Source organism: Geotrypetes seraphini, chromosome 14 (genome assembly GCF_902459505.1).
Source record: "Geotrypetes seraphini chromosome 14, aGeoSer1.1, whole genome shotgun sequence".
Lineage (NCBI taxonomy): Eukaryota > Metazoa > Chordata > Amphibia > Gymnophiona > Dermophiidae > Geotrypetes > Geotrypetes seraphini.
Window position 1 is genome coordinate 6303210 of NC_047097.1, and position 20352 is coordinate 6323561.

Sequence of the window (20352 nt, forward strand, 5' to 3'; positions counted from 1 at the left end):
GGTTCCTCGAGGTTCTCTGCTTTCTCCTGTATTATTTAATCTGTATATTATCTCATTGGGATGTGTTTTATATAGAAGTTATGCAGATAAAACAGTAGTAAGTTACTTAGATTCTATTAATCCTGTAATTAATATGGTTACCAGACTTGCTCAGAACTGTATGAATACGATTGCCTAACTGTCCACTCATCATAAAGGCAAATTAAATGAGGATAAGACAAAAATTATGATAGCAAGTAGGAATAATACTTTCTTAGTTAAACAGATGCATGCTAAAAAAAACCAAGATATCATGTTGAGTTGTATAAATCAGATACTGGGTGTTGGCTAGACCATACTTTGTCCTTAGAACTTCAAGTCAATTTCCTGGTGAGGAATTATTTTAATACCTTGCACTTTAGGATTTTGGGACTGGCACTCTTATCTCATTGGATCCCAGCTGGATTATTGCAACATTCCATCAAGTTTCAAGTTTCTTAGGTTTTTCATATACCGCCTATCAAGGTTATCTAAGCGGTTTTACAATCAGGTACTCAAGCATTTTCCCTATCTGTCCCGGGGGGCTTACAATCTATCTAACGTACCTGGGGCTATGGAGGACTGAGTGACTTGCCCAGGGTCACAAGGAGCAGCGCAGGGTTTGAACCCACAACCCCAGAGTGCTGAGCTGTAGCTCCAACCAATGCGCCACACACTCCTCCTATATTTGGATTATTCAAAACATGTTTTGAAAAAACTCCACACACAACATACAGTAGTTTGATTACCTATCTACCCTTTCTATTTTTCCCGTTTTTCGAAGATTATACTCTTGGAGGCCTTTTAATTCTTCTTTTGCCTTTCAGACAGCTAGAACGTGGAGACACTTTTGCCAGCTCAGCTCTGCATATTGGATAATTTACTACATTTTTTTGCTAAAATTGTTAATGTTTACTGTACTGTGTGTATCATTGGAATACCCAGTGTTCTTGTTTTGTGATCTGCACAGAAATTATTATAGGTACATGCAGAATATAAGAATACTATACTGGTGATAGAGTAGCTGGAGACAAAAAGAAAACATGACAAAATTACAACAAATAAAAATTTATATTGAAACAGTAGAGACAGGCAGGTATCTATATTAGCTAAAATGAAAGTGTATGAGAGTTCAACATATAGCTAAAGAAAGCACAACACTCAACTAACATGAGACCCTTGAGGATGGGAGGGTCTCCATCCCTGCAACAGTATATTCACTCTGTACCCTCCCTTATTACATACACCTTTAAAAGTACAAAAATGAGAGGTGGGCACAGAACCGTAATAAAAATCATTTCTGGAGTTCAGTAGCACTTTATTTATTATCTGCCATCAAAGAGAACACAGGCACCATACAGAATTCTCTTCAATGTTTTGTTTTTCAGAGCACAGTTGTTCAACACTTTTCCTTTAAAAAGAAAGGTTTTTAAAGATGGCTATGTATATACACTCAGCCAGGAGGAGATTCAATATGCTGAATATTAACTGTTGATATGCTATACCTAAAAAGTCACCCTATTTATTGACACTCCTCATGTGAATCTAAAAATATACCTACATATATATGCTTAGAGAACTGAAAATTGAAGCCACTGCAGAAGAGGTATATTACAGGATTGATGGGTCATTTGCACAATGACCGATGCCTATGTTTACATATCAATAATCACATTGATTCCCCAACTGAAGTGTATGCTAATGAACTTCAAATGTTGCTTAATATTGTATTAGGATATGGCATCAGCTTAAAAACCAACAGCCTTGCCCCCCCTTTACATTCTCTTGAACCAATTATCTTGTTGAAGCATCAATAAAAATGCCATTATACAAGTACCGACAACCTGAAAGTCACAGAAGGAACATATGCAAGTGTCCCATCTTAAAGCAGTTACGTTTAATAATATTTCAACTCCCCATCCCCCTTTTTAAAAGGGTTTTTTTTGTTTTGTTTTTGGTCCTTCATTTTTGCCTCTCAGCAGTCCCCACCTTCCATATCACAAACAGTAGGTTTAGGGCACCACAAAAACACTGGTGGTAAAGGCCGTAGAGGTGCTGTTAAACAATACATCAATGCAATTGTGTAAATTTGGACTTTGATTTGGAAAAGTGAGCTAATTAAAATCTAGAGCTCAAAGCAAGTTACATGTTCTGGTACAGTAGTATTTCCCTGCCCCACAGGGCTTACAATGTAAGTTCTGTTCCTCAGTCACCATAGAGTAAAACAACTTGCCCAAGGCTGTAAAGCAGGGTTTTAACCCTGCCTTCTTGGTTCACAGGGTTCACAGGCTATCCTGAACACTAACCCACTACTCTTACAGTAAGTGTAGACAACAGTAGATAAGCGGCTGCCTTCCCTCTGTTAGATGTGAGCATACCACACCTGCATAATACTTTGTGTTTCTTCTATGAAAAATCTAGCTACCTACCTTTGAGATGAAAGTTTCTGCCTCTGGGCTTCAAGCTCAGTAGGAAAGGGGCCTACTGTAGAAAGAGTCTATAGTTACAGTCATCTAGGACTTTCCTTTTTTTTAATTTCTCCCTTCCTGATGTAACCCAGTCTTCATATTGACATCAGCCAGAAGCCCAACAGACTAGGATTTGCTCCAGAAGCTGGAATGTACATGATTATCCTGTCATAGCTAGGACTGCCTCCAATCCAGGGAATGTGAACAATCAGTTTTACATTAGCCTAGTCATCCTAACAAACAGAAGCTGGGCTTAGGACTGAATCCAAATAATCTGCTCTCAAAGATAAGGAGGGGGGAAGGGGGAAGATATACTGGTTTTCATCTGCATACACTTCTAGTAGATTTATCGGCCTAGAAAAAACCCCTGACGAATAAAACCTTTCGAGTCTCAGAAAGGCGCAAGCCTAACACCATTTCCCGATGTGGAAACCAGACATCCTTCCCGTAGGTCAAAGAACTTGCTGATGGTGCGTTACCATGACTATCAAAATTCATTGTGTGCCTTTGTCTGCAGCTGCTGCCCTAAACGACTGCAGGGATCTGACTAAGGGTGAAGTTAGCTTGCCTTGAAGGGATTAGCTGTTGCTCTTGGAGTCAAACCATTTTCTCAGAAGCTTCACCAATGGCATTTTACAAAGTTTGCCCAATCAGTGCAAGGTCTTGCCTCTCTCTATAGTTTAGATACCACTAATAAATAGAAACGCACAAAACACAGTCAATTCTTTCAACATACACTGGTGTTGAGTAACTTAGTGCAGGGATTGATATTATTTTACAGTTGAAGACCATGAATTATTCAAACTTTAAAAACGCATGCCCCCTTCAAATGAATTCACATCCAAAATAAGTCATATATTTGAGTTTAAGTAAGCATTAACAGAACAAAACAGAAAAACAGTCCATCACAGATGATATAAAAAAGGTGCTACAACTAAGATCCAAAACAAAAGTCATACACACAAAATTCCAAACTAAGAAGTGTAGAAGTTGAAAATTTCACTCATGCCCTATTTCCTTATTAGGTACATCTATGCTAAATGGCTATCACACAGCTGTCTTTAAAATGCATCCGACGACTTCAGATCATAAACAGCTTCACTGACTACATGAATACATGTTTGTGTGTATTTTGATATAGATAAGTAGATTATCTTGATCTAAAAACATTTCCAATGACAATCAACTCAAAAGTAACACACAGCCCACTCTAATGATGAAGAAATGCAAATTTCAGTTCAGAGGTTTGTGCGTTTTCCCTTACGCCGAATAAGCTGCTAGAAAATTCTTCAGTTCTACTTTTTCCCTCCCTCACGCACACATACATCATTCTCCACCCACAGCAAGTTATCTTCAGATTAAAAAAACAAACAACCCCACACGTGTAGCGTTTTACTGTGGTTACTATTCTTCATCGGAGGAGTTTTGATCTAGAGTGTAGACCATGAACATGACATCTGGTCGAGATGGAACGCTGGGGTGACCCGGCCGCACAATCTCAAAGCCCAGGAAACTGAATGTCTTCAGCAGTGGTCCTACAAAGGATAATGGAAGATGAGGTAAGTTTCAGGGCTCCTTTTACTAAGCCGCGTTAGCGTTTTTAGCGCATGCATTTTAGCTCAATGCTGGCGTTAAGGTCTAGCGCGGGGGGGCAATTTAGTGCGTTCTATTCCGCGTGTTAAAGCCCTAACGCGGCTTAGTAAAAGGAGCCCTCAGTCTTGACAACACAGACAAAACTTTGGTAAAAAGGTTACTATCTGGACAATTATGTTGCACTGGATAACACCAGTTGCTGTGCAAAATCCTGAAATTTGAGAAATGCAGTATTTTCTGGGGAAAAAGTTTCAGAAAGTTGCTGCACTCTTACTATTTAATTTTAAAGAAACAGGAGAGGGATAATTTACTTGATAAATATGGCCAAAAGTATGAGAATGAGTTAAACTGGAAACACACCTTTTAAGTTTGTGCTTTTTTAAAAAATATATATTTCTTTCAGTCCAAAATACAATTTTAAAGATCTACACAAGTACGCTTCCTAGTATTTTATTTTCTCAATATCTAAAGTAAAAATAATTAATTTAAGATTTATAAGAGTGGTATGGTAATTAAATGGAGGTGAAATGAGTAGAGGCTTTCTGGTGCAGTTTTGCAGAAATAAATGTCAAATTACAAAAAAGACACACTGATAGCTCTGTAAGAAACCAAAGTTTTGGATTTTTTTTATAGCTTATATAGTTGCATACCTTGAGATTAAAACATGTTTCAGTAATTAGCTTTTCATATTATATATATATTTATTAATTATACACACACACACACACCACCAATATACCACTGGCGTTTGTCTGCATATTAGTGTAATAAGTGTAAAGCAAAACAAAAGCTCTTCTGAAATGGTTCCATTTCAATATTAAAAGGAATTTTATATTTTAGTGATTTGCTAAGATCTTATTAATACCTTTTTCTTCAATAATATAAAAGTCTACATCAAGGGTGTCCAACCTGCGGCCCAGTGAAGTATTTTGTGCGGCCCCGGTCGAGGGCGATGCAGTGTTTTCCTCTGCTGCCCCTGGGTGTTTACCGTCTTGCCGGCACCCTCTTCTGTCTTGCTACAGCGTTTGCGCGGCCCCAGAAACATTTTTTTCAGATAATGCGGCCCAGGGAAGCCAAAAGGTTGGAAACCCCCTGGTCTACATGTACAATCATCATAGCTACAGCCACTTCTATCCACAATGAAAAAAGGCATTTTGCTCAGCAGAATCTGTTAATTCCAAAGCAAAAACTACAAATCATAATCCTTGCAAATGTTTTTGTAGAGTAATATCAAAAACTTTGTTACCGAGATGATGATCAGGAGTCACATGGCAGGGATATACATTTCTTTGAAACCACAGGGGAAATTGTAACATTTTCCATGTCGTTTGGTGCGATTTCCCCCCTGAAATATGCTGAGGGTGCACTTTCCAAAAGAGAATGCACTTTTCCTGATATTGCTCCAGTAAAGAAAAAAAAATAGGAAAGAAAAAGCCCATAAATGACAGGGAAAATGTGAAATGAAAATTGTTGGGATGCACACCCTTGTCACATGGGGTTTCAGGGCTCTCCAAATGCTTTGCATAAACTTATTCCTTGTCTCATGAAGTAGCATCTGTAATGCATAGTTACAACCAGGAACAGAGCATTGCTTTGGTAGGATTTATCTGTTCTTTCTTTTTTCATCCAGGTGCAAGTACTTCTGCAGCCACAGTATGGCTGGGAAGCATCATGTCACCAAAGCTGCTGCTTAGGTTACAGCTTCTATCTCTGTGCAGACAGAAAACGTTACCCAGGCAGAGGGAGTGATTCCATGTGCAAGCTGTCTTCAGCTTGAATCCCTTATGAGGGAAGTAAAGGAACTGAGAGAGGAGGTGGCAAGACTGAGAAGCATCCGTGAGAATGAGAGGTACATTGATGAAATGGTTTATGAGGCATCAAAGATTTCTGGCAGTGGGGAAGAGGAAGATAGCTGGACTCAGATTATGGAACCCTGCAAGACTGGTACTGTGATTCCACCCACCCTTGAACTGAAGAACCGGTATGCTGCCCTGGAAGAGATGAAAGCATCCCAGGGAGAGGAAGGACAAAAGCTTGAAAACCCCCAAAATTGCTTGATCTGTGACCACTAGGAGGCATAAGGTAGTGATGGTTGACGATTCCCTTCTGAGGGGTACAGAAGTGTCCATCTGCAGACCAGACATGATGTCCCGGCAGATATGCTATCTGCCTGGTGCCAAAATCAAGATGTTATGGAGAGATTGCTAAGACTCATCAAGCCTGATGACAATTATCCAATGTGGCTCATCCACGCTGGCACTAATGATACTGCCAGGTACCCCTGCGAACATATCAAAAGTGACTTTGTGGCTCTGGGAGAGAAGGTGAAGTGTGCAAGTGGTATTCTCGTCCATCCTCCCTATTGAGCACCACTGAGGTTGCAAGCCAACGAGACAGGAAGGATGAGAATGTTTTCCACAGACCCTTCCCAGGTCTAGCTTGTAAAGGCCAAGGTGGTCTAATGGTGGCTTCAGTACAGGAGCTTCCTGTATTGCTCCTGTCCCCGTTGGCTGTGCTGTGAAAATGGCAACCACAACTTCCTTGCTGCTCAGGCCATTCCCTATTCCATAATGGCAACAGAGACCTCCCACAGATGTCTTGGCCTCTCCCCATTTTTACGATGTAGCAGCAACTCGGGGTGCTCCTGCCCTAAAGACACCACTCAAGCACCAGGACCTTTACAAGGTAGGTCTGGGGGGGGGGGGGGCAGCATTGGTGAGGGAACATGTTTTCTGTCTAGCGAGGGAACAGGGTTACAGTTTTATGTTTCCACTAAAATGCACAGGTTAGATTTCAGATTGGTTTTGGGGCTGAAATTGAACTTCGGTCAGCTTCTGCTATCAAGTACAGTAACGTCTGTAGCTTCACAAAACCTATCCACTTCTTTTTCAGGCTATAACTCATGAATGCAGTAATACCAGACAACTACACATTGCTTATTTGAATATGCTTGAAAGCTCTTGTTGCTCTGTAGTAAATCAAATCAGATGTCTGTCCTGGGCAACAATTTCTTTGTTATTTTTCAGGTCTACCTTTTCCTTATTGTTCACCGATTGTAGTTCTCCCCTTCTTCCTCATGTTACTTTTGTTTGGCTGGCGTATGTACGTTTGTTTTTACTGACATATCCCCCGTAATGATATGTTCTGCTTTTAATCAATTGTTTTTATGTCATTATATGCTGATAATGAACTTTATTGTTTTATGTCATTGTATGCTGACAATTAATTTTATTGTACACTGCTTTGAATTTCAGATTAAGCGGTATAACAAATTTTTAATAAACCTTGAAGTAGTAAAGGCTAGTGCACTAATAACTACACCCATTTATATCTGCATCACTGCAGGTGCATTGTACTTACCTGTAGAGGCTGCATCCATAGCTGGGCAGAAAACAAACTAATGAATACTTGGCAGTGAGCCTCTGGAGATCTGGGTCTAGCTGTGGTGTCAGGTGCTCTGGGGCTTTGGTGGAAAGTTTTGATGTTAAAATGCAGGGAAAACAATAACTGTTAGCTCTGTGGCTGCCTTAAATAGTCCCAGACATTGCATTTACTGATGACATTGGCAGGGGAGTCACAGAGCAGAAAGGGTTGCTGCATTTTGACAGACAATGACGTAAGCATTGGCAGGCCAGATGGTAGGATTGTTAAAAGAGGTGAGTTAATTTTGCTAAAACATCTGTTAAAAAGTGGGAGTCTTGTTCTTTGTTTCTTGAGCATTTAGATTGCTGTTTCCTTTTTGTTGCATGCATATTTTTCTTGCTTGTGTACTCCATAAAAATAAATAAGAGGTAAATTTTTGTACATCTTGATCTGTGGGTCAGTTTTGGTCTGCAACCATAGTTCATCCACCCTTGGCCTGAAGCCTTGGTAGGGAGTTTATTGCAAGCACAGAATTCTAGAAGAAAAAGTATGAAGAGGCTTGCTCGATGTAATAGAATATTTGAGCTTAGGAGCATAAGGAACAGTGAGAAAAATAGAACACAAGGGCAAGTATATTGGAAATGAATACACTGGGCAGATAGCCAGTATAGGGGGGGGAGAGGGAGAGGAGGGAATGGCTGAGGAACAGGGCAGCTGATAAAGTAATCATTTAACAGACTTCTGAAGGTACTGAAATCTCTTTATTGAAGTTGTGGGGAGCCAGGCCAAGAAACAAGTACAGTAATTTAGATATGATATCGCCGTCATGCTAAAAAATCTTACGGCCTTGGCAACGATTCAGCAACATTGTCCGCGGCTCCCCTTCCTGCTTTCCACCTGCCATGGTCTGTCTCCAATGACACGCAACTTCCTGTTTCAGCCCGGTTGGACCACAGTAGATGGAAAACAGGAAGGGGAGCTGCGGACAACGTTGCTGAACCGCTGCCAAGGCCGGCAGGTTTTTCAGTGCGACGGTGACATCGGATTGGCATTGGAGGTAAGACATGCTGGGCTGTGAGTAGGGGAAGTTTGGGAGCACTTCCATGGGCCACATAAAACGGCTAGGTGGGTCGGATTTGGCCAGCGGGCCTTGTGTTTGACACATGTGCTGTATATAAATCCAAGATTTAGGTTAGATTAGTCCAGTATGACCACATCCTGCGTGGGTTCCATTGTCAATTGCTTGAACAGTTCTCCTTGTAGAGAATCCAGGATCTCCCTACTTCTAGAAGACCCCGCAGTAGAGATACCCCAAGCATCATCTAGCATGTTAAAATCACCTATTAGTAAAACTTTCCCTTTTTTTAGATATATTCTGAATGTCTACTATTAAATGTAATGTAATTTATTTCTTATATACCGCTACATCCGTTAGGTTCTAAGCGGTTTACAGAAAATATACATTAAGATTAGAAATAAGAAAGGTACTTGAAAAATTCCCTTACTGTCCCGAAGGCTCACAATCTAACTAAAGTACCTGGAGGGTAATAGAGAAGTGAAAAATAGAGTTAGAGGAAAAATAAAAATAAAATAAACATTTTAACAAGACAGCATTGATCTAAATATTTTGGAAGGTAGAAGAGAGGAGAGAAAGGAATAGAAGCAGAAGGGGGAGCCGTTGAACAGTAGAATTCTGGAGAAATTTAAATGATAGAAATAGAACAAAACAAAGACAAAAGGCAAAACAATAGATAAGATTAAAGATAAATCATAAGCTGGAAAGAAAAATAAAATAAAACTTTGTCTTCAATCCACGGTTTCAGCGTCAGTGATGAAGTGGAGCAAGTAAGTTTAGGAGGAGCGATCTCTGTCCACATCTTCTGTCTGTGAAGAAGGCCTGTATATCACACCAATGTAAATATATTTACCGTGCCCTCTTTCCAAATTGATCCACAGTGCCTCTTCCTTGCCCTGCAGATCCTGCAATTGTGTGGCTTTAATATGATCTTTAACATATAATGCTACTCCTCCCCCCTCCTTTTCTTCCTACCCTGTCTTTCCTGAACAGATTATAGCCCGGTTATAATTACATCCCAGTCATGGTTCTCCATGAACCACGTCTCTGTGATCACCACTATATCCAACTCATCTTCCATCACAGCTTCTAGATCCAGAATCTTGTTTCCCATACTTCAAGCATTAGCATATACTGCTTTCCAGACATTGCCCCCTTTTCCTATCTGTGTAGAGGTATTCAATGATTTACTTACCTAAGGGCTTATACTCACCTGGGGGCTTTGTTCACCCTGCCCCATCACTTCTAGTTTAAAGCAACTGGCATCATCATTGTTGCCGTTTTCTGGGTCTCGCCACATCTGGATAGATAGAACTGACGTTTTAGCCATTAGCTTTTTTCAAGGTATGTTGTAAGTTGTCTTTATATATAGTGGGTTCACTGACCTGATTGAGAACAGGGAGGTCTGTTGGTCATGAATTTGAATTTTGGCAGGAAAGTTCATTGGTCACAAATTTGAAATGTGGTAGGAAAGTTTGTTGATTTAAGATATGAATTCCGGTGGAAAATTTGAATTTTGGTGGGAATGTCCATTGGACCCAATTTTAAATTCTGGCAGGGAAGTCTCGGTCTTTGACTCATCTCTTTCCTTCTCATCATATATCCAATCAGACTGTCAAAACGTGTCACTTTTTTCTATATAACATCACTAAAATCCAGACTTTCCTTTCTGAGGACGCTGTCTCAAGACCCTCATTCACACTCTCATCACTTCTTGCCTAGATTACTGCAACTTATTTCTCGCATGTCTTCTGCTAAGTCATCTCTCTCCCCTTCAATCTGTTCAGAATTCTGCTGCTAGCCTTGTATTCCACCAGAATCATTATGCTCATGTTATCTCACTCCTCAAGTCACTTCATTGGCTCCCAGTCTGCTTCCGCATACAGTTCAAACTCCTCATACTGACCTACAAGTGTATTCACTCTGCAGCTCCCTCAATATCTCTCCCTATACTCCACCCCGGCAACTCCACTCATAAGGCAAGTCTCTCTTGTCTATATCCTCCTCTACTGCCAATTGCTAACTCCATCTCTTCTGTCTTGTTGTGCCGTATGCCTGGAACAACTTGCTTGACTTGATATGTCGGGCTCCATACTGAGAAACGGAGTCAACCTCAATATAGAGATCTGCCGGGGTCCAGGGAATCACAATAGACAACTCATTGACATTTGAGCATCACATCAACAGCCTAGTTAAAAAATCATATGCCATAACGTAACAGTTGAGAAGGAACCAGAAGTGACGTAAGAGAAAGATCTGAGGATGGCACAAGCAGCAGGGAGGAGGTGCTGGTTGCTGCCGGCCAAGATTTCAAAAGGTACACGGATGGGGGTATGTGCTGGCAGGAAAGAGTTTGGGGGCACGCCACTGCCCTGGGCGCCTCCTTTCTTCTCTATAGCACTGAAAGTAACAGGTAGGTTCATCTTTTGCAGCCCGATTGGCAAACCAGTATCCTTAAACATGGGGACAGACTTAAAGATCTCAATCTGTACACTTTGGAGGAAAGGTGGGAGAGGGGAGATATGATAGAGACATTTAAATACCTACATAATGTAAATGCGCAAGAGTCGAGTCTCTTTCATTTGAAAGGAAACTCTGTAATGAGAGGGCATAAGATGAAGCTGAGAGGCAATACGCTCAGGAGTAATCTAAGGAAATACTTTTTTACAGAAAGGGTGGTAGATGCATGGAACAGTCTCACGGAAGAGGTGATGGAGACGGAGACTGTATCTGAATTCAAAAGGGCCTGGGATAGGCACGTGGGATCTCTCAGAGAGAGAAAGAGATAATGGTTACTGGGGATGGGCAGACTAGATGGGCCATTTAGCCTTTATCTGCCAACATGTTTCTATGTTTCTATGATGTGATGTGTCAATGTTATTCACCACCGACAGACTATTGGTACTACCACACTGTTTATTGTTACTACACAGATCACCAACATAAATGGACTCAAGACTGCATTTTGATTACTGTTATAAGCCACCTCAAACTCCACTCAGGAGGATTTGGTGGGATACAAGACTGTAAACATAACAGAGCCAAAACTAATTTTTATAGCATTACGGGAAACTGCTCTGAATTAACTCCCCTGTCATTAATAGCAGTATAGAAGCTTTCAATAAATGATAAATATGCAGCCATGCACAAAAGGTCTAACTCCACAGATGAAAAAAAAAAGTTGAACAAAACTAGAAATAAAAAAATTGAAAGGCTTCAGTCTATTCACATTTGTGCTGCACAGGCTTAAGTACAAAAATTGAAGCCAAGGTTATTATGGAAGTTTGGAACAGAAAGCAGAATATGACACAGGTAAAGAAGCACTGAAATCCAGTTTCTAACCAGGAAAGAAATGGAAAACAAAGATGAAAATGTTATAATCCTCTTGTATCGCTCTATGGTATGGCCGCACCTCGAATACTGTGTGCAATTCTGGTCACCGTATCTCAAAAGGGACACAAAAATGATAAATGGGCTGGGATGACTTCCCTATGAGAAAGGCTAAAGCAGCTAGGGCTCTTCAGCTTGGAGAAGAGATGGCTTAGGGGTGCTATGATAGAGGTCTATAAAATAATGAGTGGAGTGGAGAGGGTAGTATGACTCGCTTGTTTACTCTTTCCAAAAACATTAGGGACTAGGGAGCATGCGATGAAATACTGCTTCACACAACGTATAATTAAACAATGGAATTTGTATCTGGAGACTGTGGTGAAAACAGTTAGCTTTGCAGGGATGGTTTGCATAATTTCATAAAAGAGAAGTTCATAGGCCATTATTGAGACGGCTTAGGGAAATCCACTGCTTATTCTTAGGATAAGCAGCATAGAATCTGTTTTGCTACTTGAGATCCAGCTAGGTACTTGGGACCTAGGTTGACCACTGTTGAAAACAGGATACTGGGCTTGATGGACGTTCTGTCTGTTCCAGTATGGCAATTCTTACGTTCATATGTGAGCCAAGTATAGGACAATCAAGCCATTGTGACATCACTGATGAGTTTGGCTCTTAGGCATTAGGTGGCATGAGGCATTATGACATCACAATCTCAGCTCTGGAATGTTGCTATTCTCTGGGTTTCTGCCAGGTACTTGGGACCTGGGTTGGCCACTGTTGGAAACAGGATGCTGGGTTTGATGGACCTTCAGTCTGTCCCAGTAGGGCAATTTTTGTGTTCTTAACAGAGCCAGCCCTATTTCTAGGATGACTAGTCATACACTCTCCTAAATCCTGCTACCCTAGGCAGATGTGATGGCATGGCACAACTCCAGCGGTGCAGCACTTCTTAGCACAGCAAGGAGCCTTTATACAGACTGCACCAAAATAAAAGCATAGTGTATAGGTTCTTTAAGAACAGGTCTGTACTGAAGCACAGCTGCATCTCACCCCTTTCCCCCAACAGAAACTTTGAATTGGAAGGGGTGAGATGCAGCTGTGCTTCAGTACAGACCTGTTCTTAAAGAACCTATACACTATGCTTTTATTTTGGTGTAGTCTTGGAAATGAATATTGGGTAGCAGCAACATGCTCAGCACGGAGTTGGAGATGTTGGACATGACAGTGAGGAAGGGGAGGAGCTGGATTGGGGGAAAGGGGGCAGAAACAGCCTCAGCTACTCCCAAAAGGGCTCCATGGCTGAAGGTTCACTTAAGGCACCATATAATCCTCAAGCCAGCCCTACAAGGAAAGTGAAGGATACATTTTTGAGAACATTCTTCTCTATACTGTCAAATGTTATACTTTGACAAAGTAAGGAAAAGGTTAGGGCTGCAGTTAATGATCTGACCCTTAGGAATGCAGATAGCTGGGTGCCTGGGAGAATCCCTTGAAAATCTGTCTGCCTAGTTTGAAGGTGATGAATCTCACATAACTTGGATAGATTTTATATCTGAGTGCTGGGGAAATTGGCTATGGGTGCCTGTATTTTACAAGGCCTTTATAAAATACACATAAAAAAGCACTTTTTAGACCAGTCCTGTCATTGAAAAAAATTGGGTCTTTTAGATATATGCAAGTTTAAATAGGAAGAGAACGGGTTGAATGGATTCTCACCTTTGTCCTCACGACTTTTTCTAAAGCATATAAAGACGTAGCCCACTTTCATCTTCTCTTCTGCAAACTCTAACAATGCCAATAATCTGCCAAAAACAGGAAGAGTAATACATCGGTTTGATCAGATACAAGTCTTAAAACAATAAAGTGATAAGCTATTTCAAACAAATCATGGAAACCTTATAGGAGAAGAATTAGATATTGGAAGTGAGTGGCATAATTCAGAAGGGAAAGGTAATTATCCATTAACAAAAAGAAATCCAGCTAAGACCTAGCGCTACTCAATTTTGTGATCTGAAATTGATACATTCAGGTTTGCACTCAGTTTGATACTGCTATTATCTACTGCACTTGAATCTAACACACTGAGCTACTACTGAAAAAGGTGTGAGCTAAATCCAAATAAATAAAATTAAGAATGCTAATTCTTTTAACCCAGTTTATTATTGCTTTAAATTAGAACCAGTACTCAGATCCTGCTGCTACAACCATATGATGAAATCAGTTAGCTTAGCAGGGGTTTAAAAAAAAGGTTTGGATAATTTCCTAAATGTGATGTTCATAGGTCATTATTGAGAAGGCCTGGAGAAATCCACAGCTTATTCCTAGGACGTACGCAGGTAAGGCTAGTCTCAGTTAGGGCACTGGTCTTTGACCTAAGGGCCGCCGTGTGAGCGGACTGCTGGGCACAATGGACCACTGGTTTGACCCAGCAGCGGCAATTCTTATGTTCTTATAAGCAGCATACAATCTGTTTTGCTACTTGGTATCTAGCTAGGTACTTGGGACCTGGGTTGGCCAATGTTGGAAACAGGATTTGGGTTTGATGGACCTTTGGTCTGTCCCAGTAATGACAATTCTTATGTTCTTGTGTGAGCCAAGTATAGGACAATCAAGCCATTGTGACTTCACTGATGAGTTTGGCTTAGGTATCAATCTCAGGTATGGAATATTGCTGCTCTTTGGGTCTCTGGCCACTGTTGGGAACAGGATACTGGGCTCAATGGACCTTCTGTCTGTCCCAGGATGGCAATTCTTAAGTTCATTGCAGATATTTGGGGATTTTTCTGTATTTTAACTGACACCCCTCCCCCAAGGATATCTACTCTAGTTATTGCAATATACACCCGACTCTAAATCTGGCCCTTTTGGATGATCCATCATCCATGACCCCCCCTTCCCTCCACCAATCCACAGGTGTGAAAGACCTGACCTGGGAATCAAGATGCCAATAAACAATGGGGCCAGCTTCACTAATCAAATGATCTATTATTCAAGATAATCTTGCAAAACCCAGGATCACCACTACTAAGTCTTGCAAAAACTTAGCAGCAGTGATCCTGGGTTTTGGCAAGCAGCAATTTGGCCATATTAATGACTTATAATTACAACATTTAAAAGACCAGATTAGCCAAAACTGTACCAAATACAAGCCTAACCATAAAATGTATTTTAAATAAGTACAGAATTCAAACTTTGGAAACCAGTCAGTAGATTTCAGCATCATTTCCTAGAAAGAAGTCAGTTACGTGCAGTTTACTGTGAAGAAACATCCAACACGCAAGACCAAGTGCAAACAGGTACATTTATGTTTCGACCTAAGTCGAATGTTCACATACCAGTGGATCCTTCTGAGATTTCCTTGTAAATGTCTTATTATATTTCCCAATATTAAATGCATATTAATTTTGATGCAATACAATTAGTACAACTGTTAAGAAAAAGAGGCTACACAGGAATAACTGTAAAGAGGAGGTAAAAAGTCAACTTATTTGGGCTATCTTGATGTAGGAATATATACATTTTCCTGGAATTCCTGCATACTATTTTCTTGATTTATGTTTCTTCTCTTTCCAATGACATGGACTTTTCTTTTTCCTTTATTATCATATTATATGATAAATGATACATAATAATTTAAAAAAGCCACACACACACTAGCAAAAAAGTGGATTCTCAGCTGTTGCATGAGTTTCTATCAGAGAATCCTTCTTGAAGAGTCTGTAAACGTTGTATCCTAATAGCACTCTGCTCCAGACAAACAGAAACTCATTCTCATTCTGTTGTCTTCATTACCTCTTGCATCACAGAAATAGTTCACAGAGTTTACAGAACACAATCTGATTTTAGCTACACTTGAGTCACTAGAAGGAAAATTCACATCCCTGCCATTTCCTCCTTTTTCTCTGCAATTGGCTTTGAAGTGGTCAAACAAAGAAATTCCTGCCCTGAATTGTTATATTCTCTACTGGTAGGAGAATAGAGGACACTTGTGAAAAGCTGCAGAGCACATGTATATCAACTTCATATTAAACTAAAGAAAAAAAAAATCCCAAGTTTTTTGCCTCTTTGCAATGGGATGCTAAGGAGCGTGACAAGTCAAGTGGCACCTTGTAGATTAGCCAATTTATTGAAGCATGAACTTTGGAGGACTATGCACAGTCTACTTTTATCAGATGCATTCAACAAAGTGGACCTTGGTCCTCAGAAGTAGAGAATGACACAGAGACAAATTTGTCCCCGTCCCCAAAACTCAATTTCCTCGTCCCATCCCCACAAATTATGTTGCTGTCACTATTCCTGTAAGTTATGCCTTAACCACACAAGCCTCGTACACTTATGATTTTAAAGTGTTTGAGGCTTTCAGGACTCCCCGCCCACCATCTGGTATTGGCGCAATAAATTGCATCTTTTAATGGACTGGGAGTCCATGTCCGCTCGGTTCTCTGGATCTCGGAGCAAGCTTTTTCTGTCTGTTTGGGCTTCTTATTTGGATACTTTGCCCCCTGTGATAAAGAGCCAGGTGGTCAATCACTTGCGGAAGCCAGTTGCCCCCGTCTTGCCAGTGGGTTGAGGGTGGGGTTTTGGGGGTGGGGGGTGTTGGGATGGAGCGGTTGGGGGGTTGTGTCTAGTATGGATTTGGAGGGCTCCAGGCTATCAGAGTACAGGCCTGGACTCTCGCTGATATCTGGGATTTCTAGTTGGGTGTTACCATGTTAATCTGTATTGTGGCATTGTACTGAGAAAATGATTGTGTTCTCTCTGTTCTGTGTATATCTTTCATGTTGGTGAATAAAAAAGTTTATACTAAAAAAAAGTGTTTGAGGCTTGTGCAGATGAGGACGGAGCTTGCAGGAATGGGGCAGGGACAGGAAAAGAACTCAGTGGGACAAGAAAATGAGTTCCCGCGGGGATGAGGAAAAATTTGTTCCTGTGTCATTCTCTACTCAAAAGCTCATGCCTATAAAAAGATGCCACCTGCCTCTGTCAATTCTGTTATGCCAGATTAACACAGTTAGTGCTTTTAAAAAAAGTTTTGTAGCTAAGGATTTCTCATTCCCAAAAGAAAATAAAAGTACATCAAACTTTGCCTGTTAAGGAGGCTTAAAATTTGTGTTTCATTATATTGGACGTTTATATATCGCACCAGCCTCAAGCTCAGAGCAGTTCAGATTAAAGATGACTAGGCAAATTTTAGGACATTTACAAATTCACTATTAATAACTAACAAAAGTGTCTTTAGTGATTTACGGAGCCTTATATAATTTGTCACAGATCGTATACAATCAGAGAACAGTTTGGATAAAGCAGACTGCATTTTTAACTGTAGGAAAATGGAGAGCCAAATAGCCTCTGAAATTTAAACCACAATTCTTAGATAAGATGACCAAATCCATCACATAGCCTAAAGCTTGACCATGAAGGCAAAATCATTTGCTTTGGTAAACAAATCAAAAGGAAGACCCAAAATAAGACAGCGTTTTAAACAGGCTAATGCAGTGGGCTGAGAATTGAGGTTTGGGGGTGGGGGGGGTGGGGGACCAGGTTCAAATCTGGGCAAGTCAATTAACCATCCATTACTCCAGGTACAGGATTTAGGTGAGCCCATTAGGGACATAGAAAATATCTGTACATAATATATAAATTGCTTTGGTTGTATGACACAGGCAGTACATAAAGAATCTAATAAACTAAACAAAACGCAAAGATATTAAAAATGCATTAAATTACAGGTGAATTGTATACTAGTGGTCAAATATCAAAAAGTGAAAATATTCAGAAGCCAATGTGTATATACAGTTAACTTTTATATTGTCACAATTCTGTTTTCTCAGGGGTTTTTTTGTTAAAGTCTTCACTCAAGTAAACTTCAAATTAGCAAGAGCTGCTGTGCTTTAAGAAGAATCAACAGTTGTTGATGAAACAGAGTAGAAAACTTGTAATTAATCCTCCTGGGCATTCTCCAATAGCATTTTTAATATAATCACATACTTTAATTATGTATGTACTCATATGCACAATGAAAAACAGAATGCCTTATAAGCGCCTTTATACCTTTGCACATTTTTCACATTCTGTTCTTTATAAAATATAATCCAAAATGCATTAATTCATGGTGAACATGACGTTACAGTGTAGATAATTGAAATAATTATAAAATATAGAAATACTCAAAGTAATTAAGGAGCCAAAAGGTTCTGATTCACGACATTAAAATCAATTTTTGAAGAAAGGTTCTTTTTCCAGCCACAAGCACTTTCATGTTGGTTTAGGATTGTCTGGACTGCAGTCTTCAAAGTCCTGCCATAAATTTTCTATTGGATTCAAGTTTTGGCTTGACTGGCACATTGAGCCACTCCATTATTGTTTCTGTTTATGTAAAGGGTTATTGTTTTCAATGGCATAGCTAGGACAGAGTGGGCCCTGTAGCACCAAGTTAAAAAAGCCTATGGTAGAAGAGATCAGGGGTCCCTAATCAGTAGCAAGGAAATTATTAAACTGGAGGGTACCTGTAGCAGAAATATGTGAGGGCAGTGGTTATACTACAGTAAATGTAAAGGGCAAAATGCCTAATTATGAGATAACAGGGCCTTTCGTATGCTGGAGACATAGCAGGGGTGTGGTGTGTGTATTTGTGTATACATGAGAGGTAGAACTGAGTGGGTGTACTAGAGACATATCAAGAACAAAGCAAGTGTGGGTGGGGAGGCATTGGTGCAGAGGAGGGTTCAGTGGAAAAAAAAAAGTCTTCCCCAGCTTTTATTTCAAAATACTTTGCACCATTCATCTTTCCCTCAATCTTCATTAACCTAGCTGTTCCTACTACTAAAACATCCCAATAACATAATGCTACCACCAACAAACTCAGCTGCAGGGATGTTAACACAGGGATGTGTTGTGCATTGAGACCACAGATCCATTCTAATCTCACCAGACCACAAAAACACTTTCCTCCACAAGCAGGTGTCGTCCCCTAAATATTTTTTTGCAAATGGATCAAGTTTATTATTATTCAAGTTTATTAGGATTTTATATACCGCCTATCAAGATTATCTAAGTGGTTTTTTACAATCAGGTACTCAAGCATTTTCCCTCTCTGTCCCGGTGGGCTCACAATCTATCTAACGTACCTGATGACTCAAAATCTAATCTAATCTTCTATTTCTGCATTGCTCATACCTAGGTAGGCTCAAGGCGACTTATAGAGAGGGATAAGGATGGAGGGGGGGGAGAGAAGAGAAGAGGAGGGGGGAGGGGAGGGTACAGGCGATTAAGTGTCAAATAGCTGAGTTTTCATTTTCTTCCAGAATATGGTGTGGTTAGGTTCCATTCTGATCGCTTCAGTAAGGTCATTCCAAGTTTTTACAAGTTTCAAGTTTATTAATTCATTTGATGAATCGCCTATTAAAATTGCTAGGCGATGTACAAAATCCAAGTAAAGAATAATAAGGAGAAACTAACATTTTAACAATATAATAACATGAATTACAGACAAGAGTTGGGAGGGAAAAATTAAAAGTTACAATCTTAAATATTTGGTAGAAAATAAGGAAAAAACAAAAGGTAAGGGGTGATTGAACCATAACCACGATTAGAAGCTTCTCTAAAAGATGTTAAAATTTTAGATATTAAAAGCATCATTAAATAAATAGGTTTTTAAAAATTTTTTAAATTTTGTAATGTCATTTTCAATTCTAATATATTGAGGCAGAGCGTTCCACCATTGAGGTCCCATCACTGTGAACATATCAGATCTTCTTGTTCCTATGATTTTTAGAGAGGGAACTGAAAGCAGATTTTGACCAGATGAACGAAGTGGACGTTGAGTACTGTGTGGAATTAGAGATCTAGATATGAATTGAGGTTCATTAGATGCTAGTGTTTTAAAAATAAGCAACATTATTTTAAAGGTAATCCTGTGACCGATTGGCAGCCAGTGGGCGTCTATCAACAGTGGTGAGACGTGGTCATATTTCCTCGCGTTATATATTAATTTAATAGTCGTATTTACACCAAGAAAGGTGAGCATGGAGTGGAAAACACATTTGTATTGAAGATTTTTTGTGGAGGGGATATTTAGAAGTATTCTGCTGAGGGCTCTGCGGAAGGTAGACCATACTTTGGAGAAGAGTTGGATGAGAGAAGCCGCGGAGTTTCCATAAAGTATACGGTGAATGATGCATGAAGTTTTGAAGGTTATTCGTGATGGGATGGGTAGCCAGTGTAGTTGCCTGGTGAAGGCTGTAATCGAGTCGTATTTTCTCAGGTTGAAGATTAATCTGACAGCTGTGTTTTGGATGAGTTGCATTTTGTGGATTAAAGTGGTGTTGAGTCCTATGTAGATGGAGTTGCAGTAATCCAGTTGTGGTAGTATCATCAGTTGTACAATTAGGGCGAAATGGTGCTGGTGAAAGTATGGTCTGATTAATCTTAGTTGTCTCAAGGTGTAGAGGAGACTGGAGACTTGTGGTTCCATGGTAAGTATTGAGTCAAGTATGAAACCTA

The 20352-nt window shown here is 40.0% G+C and overlaps 1 protein-coding gene across 1 annotated transcript in view; it reads right to left on the reverse strand.

Annotated features, from left to right (window-relative positions):
* Positions 1–1070: 1070 nt before the first annotated feature.
* OAZ2 (ornithine decarboxylase antizyme 2) overlaps positions 1071–20352 on the reverse strand; it is a 42237-nt gene continuing 22955 nt past the window's right edge. Inside the window, exons 5-6 of the mRNA XM_033920726.1 lie at positions 13567–13652; positions 1071–4021 (exon numbers count right to left, since the gene is read on the reverse strand). Of these exons, the coding sequence (XP_033776617.1) occupies positions 3891–4021; positions 13567–13652 (217 nt within the window). The 3' untranslated portion in view covers positions 1071–3890. The remainder of the gene's footprint in view (positions 4022–13566; positions 13653–20352) is intronic.